Below are 13,249 nucleotides of genomic sequence, written 5' to 3'. Positions count from 1 at the left end.
TCTTCTTCTTGCTTGCTTGAGCTTGTGCTTGAGTGAGGGAGTGAGTGTGTGAGGGTGAGGGACCGGGGAGGAGAAGCTCTCCATCTTCTCCTCTCTTCTTCTCTTTTCTTCTCTTCTCTTTTGTCTTGCTCGCGGCAATGGAGCTTGGAGCGTGGAGCTTGAGGATGGAGCTTGCTTGAAGCTTGCACTTGGATCGTGGAGCTACTGGAGTGCACAGGAGAGGAGGTAACTCGATCGGCATAGAGGTAGGCTCACTACACCCGTATATATGGATGGCGCGTCAGCTATGTGAGAGGTAGCCATTAGTGCTCGGCTTGGAACGTTTGAAACAATAAGCGGTCCGTGGGTCTTGGCGGTTGAGCGAAAGCTCCCACAACTTCACTAGTTCACAATTACCTAGTTAGTAGAGAGGCACATTGCACAACAAGCATTTGTGCATTGCTTGTTGACAAAAGTGCTACATCTAAAGAGTGAAGGGCAAAACTAAGCACATTTAGCACACAATTGCCATTTTTAGTGCAGCTTGGCTAGGATTGATGGAGTGCTATGAGTCACTATGGAGGAGTCAAATTCATGTTGTAAGCCCTCTTTAAGGACCCGATTTAAGCTTTGTTGCACTCTTTTTAATGTTGAGTGCAACTTTTGTTTCTCTCCTCTCTTTTGATACATGCTATTGGTTAGCCAAACCTGCAATATGATTGCCAACATATTCAGGGAGAGTTTTCCTGATGATTTGGCCAAACATCTAAGTTGACATTCCCTGTTTTGAAAGGTGCTTTTGTGCTCTTGGGTGGCTGTGATGCAAGCATAAATGTGGTTCTCAAAAGAGGATGCAGCTTATTTTGAACCAGGGTTGCACTTTGTAAAGTGGCTGCTGCACTCTAAGCAAGTGTCCCTAGTCCCCATGGATTAAGGCATGAACCCAACCATTAACATCTTGACAGTATTGTTGTTTGGTGTAGTACAACTGTGGTACAATTCAATGAAGGTTGAAACTTGACAGTGTAAAGTTGGACAAGATGGGTATACTCATGGCCATGGATTAGAGCACTGCGGGTCAAGTTTGTATTGCGGCATGTTTAGGCAACTTGGTATCTCTTTTCTTTGTCTATCTTGTTTGGGGCATAGTTTCTCATCGTTTTCTACTCTCTGTTAACTATATTGAAGAGTTCAAAGCACCTCTATCAATGTATTTAGCTGTGCTGGTTTTGCTTGGGATTTTATTTGTTTTGAGCTATGTAACTGTTGTTTAATAATACAAATTTGCTTTGTAGGCAACTATGGAAGTCACACGGCAGATGGAGGGCCTGCAAGGGAATGATAATAGGTTCAACAAACTCTATCAAGTCTTACACAACAAGCAACCGAGGAATATTCAAACTCGTGATAAGGTGGTTTCATCTGTATAGATTTTAGAATCTTTATTGCCATAACAAAACCATGTTTTGGCTAATTTCATTCATTATCAGACACAAGCTGGAGCGGTGCGATTAGAGCAAGCACTATATTTGATGGGTCAAAACCATTATGAGGAAGCCCAACTAGCTTCTAGCCAGTACGATTTTTTCCCTTTCTTTTGTTTAAAGGCTTTTAAATCCTGTTGTAAATTTAGAAAGTCCATTTTTCTGCAGGATTGATACTTAATTCACTCTTTGATGTATGAATCAATGATGTTTAAGTTTCTAATATGTCTACGTCTACATGGACTATCTTAAGTGAAAGTGTACAGTGTTGTAAGCAAGGGTTACAGATGATGTCCACATAGATTCTGCCTCACTACCAAGCGTTTTCTACATTTAGTTCATCCTGAATCTATAGAAGGATCTAGCCTTCTGGATGGTATCTCCATATATTACTTATATCAGTCCTTTTACATTGAAGTGGTAACACCAAAGATTTTCTCAAGTTTTGCTGTTGGTTATACCTTATTTTCAACATGCCAATGGGGAAATTCACTCATCATTTTCATGTTTTGTCTCTTGACCTTTGCTATTTATGCCTTGGTGGCCCTTGGATTATAGATATTTGGCATGGATGGAGAGTAATGCCACTAATTTTGAAGCTAGAAATTTTGAGTGCATCATTTGGTTATTGTTTATCAGATAACATCTTAATTTGATCTACCTATTCAAAAGTAGATGCAAGCTTAGATATAGTGGATTATTGTTAGGTGCTTCATTGCTGTAATGTGAAACAAATCAATGGTAAAGTGAGAATGAAAAATGCGACTTGAATTGAAGATACAAAGAGAGAGACAATTGAGCAACACAAGATATACTATGACATTACGTAGAGACAACTTGCAAGGCCTCATTCCACGTGGATTGATCTTCACTTATGATGGCTTTTTGTGTAGATGTGACCTTTGGCTCAAAATTATTCTGTGTTTATATAGTTTCTCACTCTTTGTTTCCATCAAGTACAACCCTAGGGTCTTCATTCCCATCTTCATATATCCTTTCTTTTTGTGGTAGATCTCTCGGTCTGTTCTTTTTCACAGTTCTTTATCTTTCTTTTTTGTGCTTTCAAATTTCTTTGTAAAGCAAATTGCCTTACATGTGTTACACGATGGCAATTTAGTTAGTAACATGTTTTACTGTAGTTTGATCTTCGTGTGAAATACAACTGAGTCATCACATGGGCCCAATACAAAATTTCTACATATGATACATCATATGTCACAACGTAGTTTAGAATTTGGATACATTACATAATACTTTGTATCACTATACTGTCATAACCCATCCCTTTTGCCCTTTACATTGACATCCCTCCTAAGAGCTTGTTTTTCCAGTTGCTAGAGTTATGATAACTGAGAAGCAATGTAGCATACCTAGTGCTTGAAGAGTAAACCCAAAGTGATAAGATGTAGGGTTTAAGCAATGGGTAAGGCTCTTGATAGGGGTTTTGGCCACATTTTGTGATAGAAATCCGACTTGTAAAAAACTCGGATCAATGGAAGGATTGATACATGAGAAAGACAGGTTGCAAGAGAAGTGGGATGGTCTCTAGGATGAATACCATAGACTTATGGATATGCTTGACGGATTGCAACATGTTAAGCAGCTTCATAGTGCTGAAAATCGGCCTGCACATGTTGATGATGTGGTTAGACTTAGTGATGTTTTGCATGATCTTAACAAACACGTTAAGATTAGGGATCTCACAATTGACATGATTCATGATATGGCCATTTCACCTCTTGGATCACATGAGCAGCATGACCAGGAGCAGTCTATTATGGACTTCCATGATGCTCATGAGCCTCCTAGCTCATGAGTTACTTTGATGTACCATTGTCAGATCTATTTCTTTGTTTGTCCATCATACTTATTTCATACTTGATATGTATGCCTCTATGTGATGCCTTTATGTTTTGTTTTGACTGTCTCGTGAGGGGATTATGCAACCATTTAGAAGGCTATAAGTATCCTACTGGAGAGGCTCTACTTATGGGTGATTTTAATGCCTGTGTTTTTGCAGATCAGGGGACCTCTCCGCATTCGATTATGGATGGTCTTGAGAGACAGGCTTGGGACACTCTTGCAGCGGCATCTTTGAAACAAGACATGTGGTCTTGGATGTATCCATCACAAGTTGGATACACTTATCGTTCTCTTCAGGATCCAAACACTTGGGCCAGATTGGATAGGATATACATATGCCAAAGTGACTCTTTTCTTCTTGCAGTTATTGATATGTGCGTGGAAAAACAGCATGTTTTGTCAAATCATTACCCTTTGGTCTTGGAAATGAGCCATAGACCTCTGTTCATGCATTTAAGGCTCTCCTTGCCTGTTTGCCTCTTCGGTTTAATCAATCTTTTTTGCAACAAAATCAGTTTTTGGAAGGGGTTCAGCAACTGATAGCCTCCTTTAGCTCGAGGGTCCTATGTATAGGGATGGAAGCATTGGAGTTTTTTAGGGATAATGCGCGAGCGTTATCCTGACAATATGGTATTCAACATGCTTCCTCGTTTCGAGCTGAATTGTAGCATGCTCAATTCTTATTAGTTCATTCCTTGGCTTTGTGCCAGACTGGGGATTCCGATGATGACTTGCTCTTTGGCATTGAATGGCTGAAAGGTAGGGTCCAATCTCTCCAGGAAGAGGAGTATGCAAAATACAAACTGTTAGCCAGAGCCGAAGCTTTGCATGATAACAACAGTCAAACTCATCAATTTTTTGCTCGTTTGCATCAGAAATAGACCCAAGAAAATATTGTGCGCTTAAAGGATGGGCAAGGTGATATGGTGACTGATCCTGCCTCCATTATTCGGATGACTATTGACTTTTATAGGGCCTTGTTGGGTTTGCAAGAGATCCTTTCAGATGCTGTTCTCTCTGCTCGAACATACATTTGTGACCTGGTTAGAAATCAGGTCAAACCAGAATGGGTAAGTTTAATGGAGGCCGATATTTTTGAAGAGGAAGTGGAAGAAGTGCTGCCTCGCTTGCCTCGAAGGAAAAGTCCAGGTTGGGATGGGCTTCCTAATGAGCTGTTTTCAGCCAATGTGCAATTGCTTAAGGACCCATTAACTCGATTGTGTCAGCAAGTGTGGAACTCGGGTATGATGCCTTCAGATTGGAAGATTGCAGTCATCAGGTTGTTGCCCAAAGTTTCCTCTATGACCTCTTTGAAGCAATGGAGATCCATTTGAGTTATGGGATCGTTATATAAAATCTTCTCCAAGATTATTGCCAACAGATTGTAGAAAGTATTTCCGCACCTCATTCATCCACGTCAATACGGTTTCATTAAAGGTTGGAATATAATGCACAACACTTTGAATGTTCAACTCGGAATTGACTATGCCAAAGCTTCTAGCTAGCAGGTTGTTATGCTTCAACTGGATATCGAGAAGGCATTTGATCATGTCAGCTGGTCTTTCTTGCGGCAATTAATGTCTACAATGGGTTTTGGGTCCTGCATGATTTCTCTAGTTGATACTATTAGTTAGGGTGTTGTGGCCCGTATTGCTCTTAATAGAGGGATTACTGAGGAAATTGCCTTATCTCGGTCCCTTCAGCAAGGTTGTCCTCTCAGCCCTTTGTTGTTTGCTTTGGTAACTCACCCCATGCTCTTATTATTGGATAAGTTGGCAACTCAAGGTGAGATAGTTGGCTTGACTCTTCCCGGCAGTGACCAGCTTGTAGGTCAATCTTTGGCAGATGATTCTTTTATGTTCCTTAAGGCAGATCGTATTAATGTTAATCGGGAAATGGTGGCCTGGAATCCTTTTGCTTTGGCATCGGGTCTTCACATTAATACTCAGAAATCCACCCTTCTTTCCTATACGGAGAATGATCTGCAGCAGGCCTTGGGCTGGAATGGAATTGTGATCACAAGGGGTAATATAACTAGACATTTGGGATATCCTATTGGTGTGGAGGTTGCTCCCCGAGCCTTGCTGTATTGGATGGCCTCTTGAATTCATGATAGGATCATGTACTGGAAATCCCAGAGTTGGCCACTACATGTTAGACTAAAAGTGGCTCAATGCATTATGATCAGTATGACCTCATTCTTTCTGTCATTGCTTCCTTGGACTAAGAAGTCCATTTTGGATTTATTTTTTTTTGGGCAAAAAAGAGTGGCTAATTATATTACTTCAGGGAAAACCCCTTTGAATATAAGAAAGTGCTCATGCTCAATAGACTGGCTGGAGCTGATACAGAGTCACAAATATATCAAATGTACAAGCCTCTCAAGGTGGTCTAGGGGGGATGGGGACAAGAAGCCATGGAGGGGGGATGTAACGCCATTTGGGGCTGCTTGCTTGCATCTCGAAAAAAAGGTCCTAGACACCCCAAGTATGCCCTTGAAGTGACAACGGAGCTCTTGATGAGCCCTGGACTCGCCCTGCACCTGATCCCATCGTCCGTGGAGGGAGTGGACGATGGAGGTCCAGAGCTCTGCTAAGGTCGTCTGTATTGAAAGTTTCTCTCCGCCAAAAACCTCTTGACACTGTGCCTTCTAGATATGCCATCCAGTAAGACTCCCTATGATCTCCCATACTTCAGAGCAGTTTGTTGTGGGCTCCAATACCTAGCGGATGGGTAGAGCCTCCAAACTGACCATTGCGCACGACCTTGCCTCGATAATGAATATCATGTCCTGCATCCTGGCCTCATACAGAAGGTGACGGCCTTGGGTGACTGCTTGCGAGTAGAAAGCTCCCCAAGAGATGCATCCAAGGCCAGGAGCCATGCGGCGAAGGATGCGGCCGGTTTCTAGAAGCTGCTGTGTGTAGTGCTTACAAACTCCCTTCTGCATCTGGGCAAGCCAACTTACCACTGCCAAGCCTCCATATGCCACCAGCCATAAGAAATACGATACCATAAAACTAAAGGAAAATCATGGCAGCAAACAAACTCTAAGGGCAAAGGCAAATTTGATCCCCTTTTCTTCAGACTCTCAAAGCATAGAGGATGAGGATACAAAAACAAAGATGTGCAACTCTTGCAGGAAAAAGGGCTATGTAATTGAGGAATGTAGTAAAAGGATTACTGGTGAAAGGAAGCAACAATTGGGTATTTGATGGTTGCTGAAGATTCAGCGAATGTGAAGGATGTAGAAGCAGAGTTGGCTAGTTTGGATATTAGACAGTCTTATGCCTTTGTTTTCTGGTGTTCTTATGGTCCTTCATCACATACACAATGTTATCGGTGGTTGAAATGGTATTTTGACAGTGGTGCTTCAAAGCTTGTGATTTGTTTGTATCATATATATATATATATATATATATATATATATATATATATATATATATATATATATATATATACACCAAAGAAGGGATTTGTCATATGTGCTAAAAATGCTTCATATGTGATCAAAAGATTGGCTAGAGTCCCATTGATGTAATAAATGGAGGTGTTATCATACTTCAAAAGGTCTTGTATTTGCTAGGTATAAGGAAAACCTTGCTTTCAGGTTCAACAATTGCACGTATTGGTTTTATGATTAAAGCCAACAATTGTATTAGTACATTGAATCTTTATTTTAGTCCTTCTATTGCATTTCATCACCATTATTTTCATTCATTCAATCATCACCATTATCATTGTAAGTGCTGAGAACAATGTAGTATGCTCAACAATTATAAGATTTGTTTGTTTTCAAGACTAAATATTTTGAGAAATGAAAAGAACAAATACTTAAAGCTGAAGACGATAATTTACAGCCATGAAAATGAAAAAGTAATGGAGACAAGATTGAGGGGGTTGAAGATGGGAAAAATCCCCCCAAAAACTCCCCTCCCCTTTCCCCAGGGCCGAGCCAAAGGAACTTATTTTTGCTCAAGCTAAGTCATGTAGAGAAGAGCTCAGTTGCAATCAACTAGAGAGTGAGGAGAAGTAGTTTTCACTCTCACAAGATCATGTAAAAATGTACATGCACATATGTATCACTTATTACACAATAGAAACAACTAATTTTTTTACAAGATGAGAAAGAATTTAAAAATGCGCCTTATCATTCGATTGAAGGTGGATGGTATATTAGTCAATCCTAGATTTCATAAAGACCAAATAAAGTGTGTATATCTTGTGGTATTACCTTGATCTGGTGATAACTACTCTTTAGATCAATGTGGTTGAAAACCTTTGAGCTTCCTAGATGATCTAAAATATTGTCAATTTTGGGAATAAATATTTGATTTTACATAGCGATTTTGTTGAGGGCTCGATAAACAGTGCACATTCTAAATGTGCCATCCTTATTCTGAACAAGAAGAACTGGTGAACAAAATGGTGAGCTACTTGGCTTGATTAGTCCATGATTGAGTAGGCCTTTGACTTGCTTTTTGATATTTCTTGTCGAGGGCAGCTCACATATTATGGTGCTATATTAGGAGGTGAAGTGTTCAGAACAATATCAATATGGTGGTCTTGTGGTCTTTCTAGAAAAAGTTGATAAGGAAGATTTTTTGAAAAATAATCTTTATATTTTTTCAAGATTATATTTCATATCATTGATGCAAAGCAACTAATATTGAATACAATTCTTAATTGTTCTAGAGACTTGGATATGACTTACCATAGGTATGGTGACTTCAGATACTCTAGCATGAATCAACACGAATCTCGTTTTTCTTGTCTTTGTTGGGGAGTTCTATTCTCTTTTTTTGAGAGAAGATGACCGAGTCTACCACATGATTCTAGGGCATATCAAGAATCGCATCAGAATCAACAAGATTTGTGATATAGAAGGAAATTTCGTTGCCTTAGCCTTGGATTGAAATTCAAGCTTGCCAATGTAGGGTATTATGGCCATTGTGGTATCACCTTTATTGGCATTTAGAGCCTAGCGAACGTTAGCTGGAGTGTCCATCTCTTCATTCTTTAATTCAAACTCTTTAGCGAATGAAGTTGTTATTCACTCCAAGGTCTATTAGGAATAGTGCTTGCTTACCTTGCAACTGTCTCCAAGCTTTTAATAGTTTGTGCATCTTTGGGGTATGATTTGTATCTACAACTACATCACTAACAACATTCGTTGAGTGTCATTGATGACTTAGACTTGTTATTGAAAACTTTGCTTTGTGCTTTGTTTAGACATTGCTTTGGTATGTGATACATTTTTCCACATTTAAACACATCCATTCTTTTATGAAGCACTACTTTTCTTCTTTAGCTAGTTCTTGTCTTGTGGTTATAGATTGGAGTGGAATTGAAGAGCATTTGGAGGTGCATAGGCATTCATATTCTTTTGGTTTGATCTCTACTTTTGCTACTATTTTGTCATTTTTTTGGGACTAAACACTCTTGATGATTAGTCACTCTCTTCTTATCATTCTTTTGGAACAATTGTTACCATTATGCACTATTTTTTATGTTTCAGTAGAGTCAATGAGTTCCTTGAGACTAGAACAATGATAATGTTTTAGAGTAGTACGAAGTTTGAAATGCAAATTGTTGATGTTCTTGAAATGTCTGACTCTTCAAGAGTAGGTCCCAAAACCTCTTTGTGTAGTCATTAAGTGATTCATTTTTTCTTTGCAAGAGTTGATTTTATTCCATTTTTATATCTCTTTTGAAATGAAGAGGAAGGAATTGACCTTGTATAATTCGAACAAAGAACCACAAGGATTTTTGGGTGGCATGATTATATTCCAATTGTGTCTACCAAGTGTGGGCTAGGTTTCTCAAATGTAGAGTTGTAAACTTAATTTTTCCTTTTTCTTTACACGTGTTACGATAATACAAGATTTGAAATCGATGAATAATCTTAAGAAGAAGATTAGGATTTTGGGAACCATCATACATATTGAATTTGATCTTCTTTTTAAGTTGAGATAGTTACCTAGCCTTCTTCTACTTATACCTTCATCCATGACAAGGTCTTGAGGTTAAAGATGATAAGGTGATTGATGGGGATGAAGACAGAGATGAGGTTGAATAATGTCGACGCCTTTGTTGATGACGAGGTTTTTATGAGAAGGGTGTGACTCTTTATCACTTGATGAGGACCCATTAGAAAAGATACTTGATGAGTTTGAAGAAGAGGATGAACTTCAAATCGATCTCTTTCTTTCTCTTGAAGTAAAACGAGACCTTTCTCTTGTTTCACTATGCCTTTACGAAGTAGTTGGTATTTTTGATCACCTATTTTTATTGGTATGGCTTGGTCTCCTTGAAGCAGATGGGATTCTTTCCTTGGATTCTTTGGGCTTTTATCATGAGGAGGTGAAATTTTATTGCTTTGCTTAGCATTTGATTAAAGTTTAATCAAATATACTAATGTCACTTGCACATGTGAGGTGCAAGTTAATTATTCCATAGTGTGGGACCCAAGACCCCAAGATATCAGCTGGTGCAAAAAACAAAAGTTGTAATAAGTTATGCTTGACAGCTACTAGATGGTACCTGGTGTCAAATTTGGGTCTATACTAATTTATTGGCGACTAATGTCAGTGGTGACATTAGAGATTAGGCATTAATTAATTAATTAATGCCAATCTAAGAGTCAATAACTGCTTCGGGATGCTTGGAAGACGAAATTGCCTAGTCAATTTAATTATTGGTTGGTGAAAGTAAATTTTTGGACACTAGAATAATGATTAAATTAATTTTCAAGATTAAGACTAATTTAATAAGTTGCATAATGCGAGAAAATGGGATTAGAAAGTTGCCACTTGGCAAAACTTGCCCATGCAAGCGGGAAAAACGTTTTTGGGGTTTATGGAAGTTTATTCCAACCATTGTGAGAGAAAAGAAAGTTGTTAGAGAGCAAGGAGAGGCAGGAGTGGCTGCTGATGTGATTTGTAGCCACTAGGGACCATTCCTATAGTAGATGATAGCAGTTTGGAGCCCTCCAAGAGTAGGTAACAGCAACCCAAGGTCCTTCTGGTGGATGTGAAACAACAATGAAAGAAGAGGGAGTAGGGGGATATTTGATGGTGAAGGAGTGAAGCATGATGATGTAGATAGTTGGCAGTACTGTACAAGAGTTTATAGCCAAAAAAATTGATGTAGAATGAAGGAAAACAAGCTTTCTTTATATGGGAAAGAGGAGAGCTAGTGCAAAAAGCAAAAGTGACGTAGCACAAGACAAGCGTCCAGCCACATGTCATGAGGTGTGACAAGTGGTAGGATACTTGGAAGCTTGTGTGACAAGTGTCGTGATACTTGTCTCTTCTTTGTAGCATTTCTTTTTGGACTAAGTATTGTGAAAAATAGAAACAACCAAATTTAGTAAGCAATGCCAAAACACAAACTTACTATTTTTAGAGTGTCATTCCTATTTTTAAGGACTAGCATTTTTAGACCAATTTGAGGCTTCTAGAATTTAGGGAGCCTTCCAATATAGGTGTCAAGGGAAAGCTCTTTATGAATGCATTACAAAAACAGTACTAGAGTCTTCATAAACTTGTAGTAAACATATGTGCAAAATACAAACATTTCATGATCATGCCATCTTGTTGATTGTAACTGTTTGTTCTAGCAGATCTAGCCCACACTCCAAGGCATTAATCCTTTTTGAGTGCATGCTTGACCATGATATGCTTGAGTTTGGGTCACAGGGTGCCCAATTGGATTATATAGGTGGAAGAGTATTGTATTTTCTTTAACCCACTACGTGGGTCCGCTGTAACTTGTGACCACACATGGGTGGCCAGCTCGAATACACTTTTCTTTATATCTAGTAAGTGCAAAGGAAACAAGTTTAATAAACAATTAAATTTGTAAAATAATAGTTAGGATACAAATTCTTTTTTTGTTGTGTTATAACAATTGTCCTTGTAACCAAATTGGGTTAGGATTAATCCTATGATTTCTAGCAAATATTGTCTCAAATACTTCTCCATGCAGACACTAAACACTATTAGAGGAAGGGAAAAGGCAAAGAAAGAAGAAACACAACTTGATTTAGAATGCTGAAAATGAAGGCTGCATAAATGTTGGAGACACAAGACAGTGAGGGCAGCTGGATGAAGGAACTATTGGTGATAGGAAGATGAGAAAGCTGAGAAGAATGATGGAACAGCAGGGAATTGGTCTGACCTGAAATGCTGGTTGGGCCAGCCAACAGCAAATTGGTTGACCTGTTGATATGCTATGTGGGCAGACCAGAAAAATGGACAAATGGTTCCATACACTGGGGACAGCTAGTACTAGATCAGGGTAGATATAGATGGGCAGAAATAAGAGCACAAGCTGTAACAAAGCTCCAAATTTCCCTGTCTGCCTCAGACTGAAGCTCACAACCAGGAGATGACACACAAAAGGGACATCAATAAAATCATGACTGCTATTATATGTGGCTGCTGGGCATACCACATATTGTTGAGCATGATTTGGAGTTTGGAGCTCTGTGCTCTTGGACTATCTTGGACATTGTTGAAGTACTAATTCTAGAGTGAGGACTGGGCAGCGGCCATTTTTTTGTCCATGGCCTATTGGATGCTTGATGCAAGAGATATTTAAAGAAGCTTAATATGAAACTAGCTGTGACATGGAAAATTTCGTACCAGCTGGTTCAGCCAAGCATACTTGAAATGTGTTTTTATGTGTGCGTGCTGTTGCTTTACCTATGGTAAAAACTATGCTATGTGCAACTCAGATAATGCAGCAGAGAGGGAATCCCAAGGTAGTGATGTAGGGTTGAAGGACAGGGTTTAAGGAGAATATAGTTTGGAAGGAAGGGGGGAAAAGCCAGGGAAGGCCCTGATGCTCCAAGTAAGATTCCTATAACATTATGTGGATCCTAACAGAGCTTTGATTTGACACCAGGAAAGGAAGTGAGTTCTGGATGTTCTTTAGCCGCTTATGAACTGCTTGTGAATCACACACTTAATTTTCAATCACCCAGTAAAGGAAGTGAGTTCTGGATGATCCCAATAATATGATAATCTGTTATATCTCTCTGCTTGTTATATTATATTGGATTTCATTTAGCCAGCTGTGGACCAATTTTGAGTGACAAACTTCATTTTCTTATACTACCCACATTTACTGCAGGATGAATGTTGCTGTCATTGGCTGAGCTTCCTTTTGAAGACTGACTTTAAATGCTTGGTTGATAATAGCCTTCTTCTTTTGCAGAGTTATAGGTCTGCCCGAGTATCGAGATAACACAGTGGCAAACATGATACATGGTTTGATAAATTATTACATGTGGATTGCACTCGTAAAGCAGGAGCTTGCACAAGGTTCAAGCAAGTGGGGTAATCCACATATAAAGGTGGAGCAGATGGATCTTAGTGAAGGTATGGGAGAAAACGAACAGCTGAGCGACCACAACAGTATGTTTGGGACTTCTGCCATTAGAGATCACACCAGTTTTGGGCCAGATGATGATGCCACCTCAGAAGATTCTAGTGGGAAACATTTATTAAGGAACTTAGAAATTAAGCTTGAGCAAACCATGTTGGACGATCACAAAAGTAGTTTAGGAAACATTTATGATGATGTGGACATGGATGGAGGAGTTGAGAGAATCTATATAAGAAAAGCAAGAGTGATTCTGAAATCAGGTACTTTGTTTTTCAGGTTTACAAGTTATGTTACTCATGAAGCTGTGCTAATACGTGCACCTTTTGAACAGGCATGAATAAAAAGCTTTTTCCCATTAATTTACCAAACATACAGCAAGGAGGATTGTACAGTGTACCAATGGTGACAGTCAAAATCAAAGGATGTCATACTACTGCAATCAAGCATCTTCGACATGCATTGTCTCTGGATGATAACCTATTAATGGCTTTGCTTCCTCTTGTCCAGGTTCTTCTGGACATACAGTTCCT

The 13,249-nt window shown here is 39.2% G+C and overlaps 1 protein-coding gene across 2 annotated transcripts in view; it reads left to right on the top strand.

The window, feature by feature from the left end:
• LOC148020008 (TAF RNA polymerase I subunit A) overlaps positions 1 to 13,249 on the top strand; it is a 37,951-nt gene that overhangs the window by 15,123 nt on the left and 9,579 nt on the right. For both annotated transcript variants that reach the window (XR_015694904.1, XM_087700262.1), the window contains exons 2-5: positions 1,275 to 1,391; positions 1,470 to 1,555; positions 12,549 to 12,979; positions 13,051 to 13,226. Coding sequence is in view for 1 of the 2 variants with exons in the window: in XM_087700262.1 (XP_087556388.1) it covers positions 1,275 to 1,391; positions 1,470 to 1,555; positions 12,549 to 12,979; positions 13,051 to 13,226 (810 nt within the window). In the remaining variant the exon portion in view is untranslated. The remainder of the gene's footprint in view (positions 1 to 1,274; positions 1,392 to 1,469; positions 1,556 to 12,548; positions 12,980 to 13,050; positions 13,227 to 13,249) is intronic.

The sequence above is a fragment of the Lygodium microphyllum genome, chromosome 19 (assembly GCF_053477565.2).
Source record: "Lygodium microphyllum isolate KBCC chromosome 19, Lygodium_microphyllum_v1.1.10, whole genome shotgun sequence".
NCBI lineage: Eukaryota > Viridiplantae > Streptophyta > Polypodiopsida > Schizaeales > Lygodiaceae > Lygodium > Lygodium microphyllum.
Note: the sequence above shows the minus strand (reverse complement) of the source record. Positions and strands in the feature narration are given on the sequence as shown.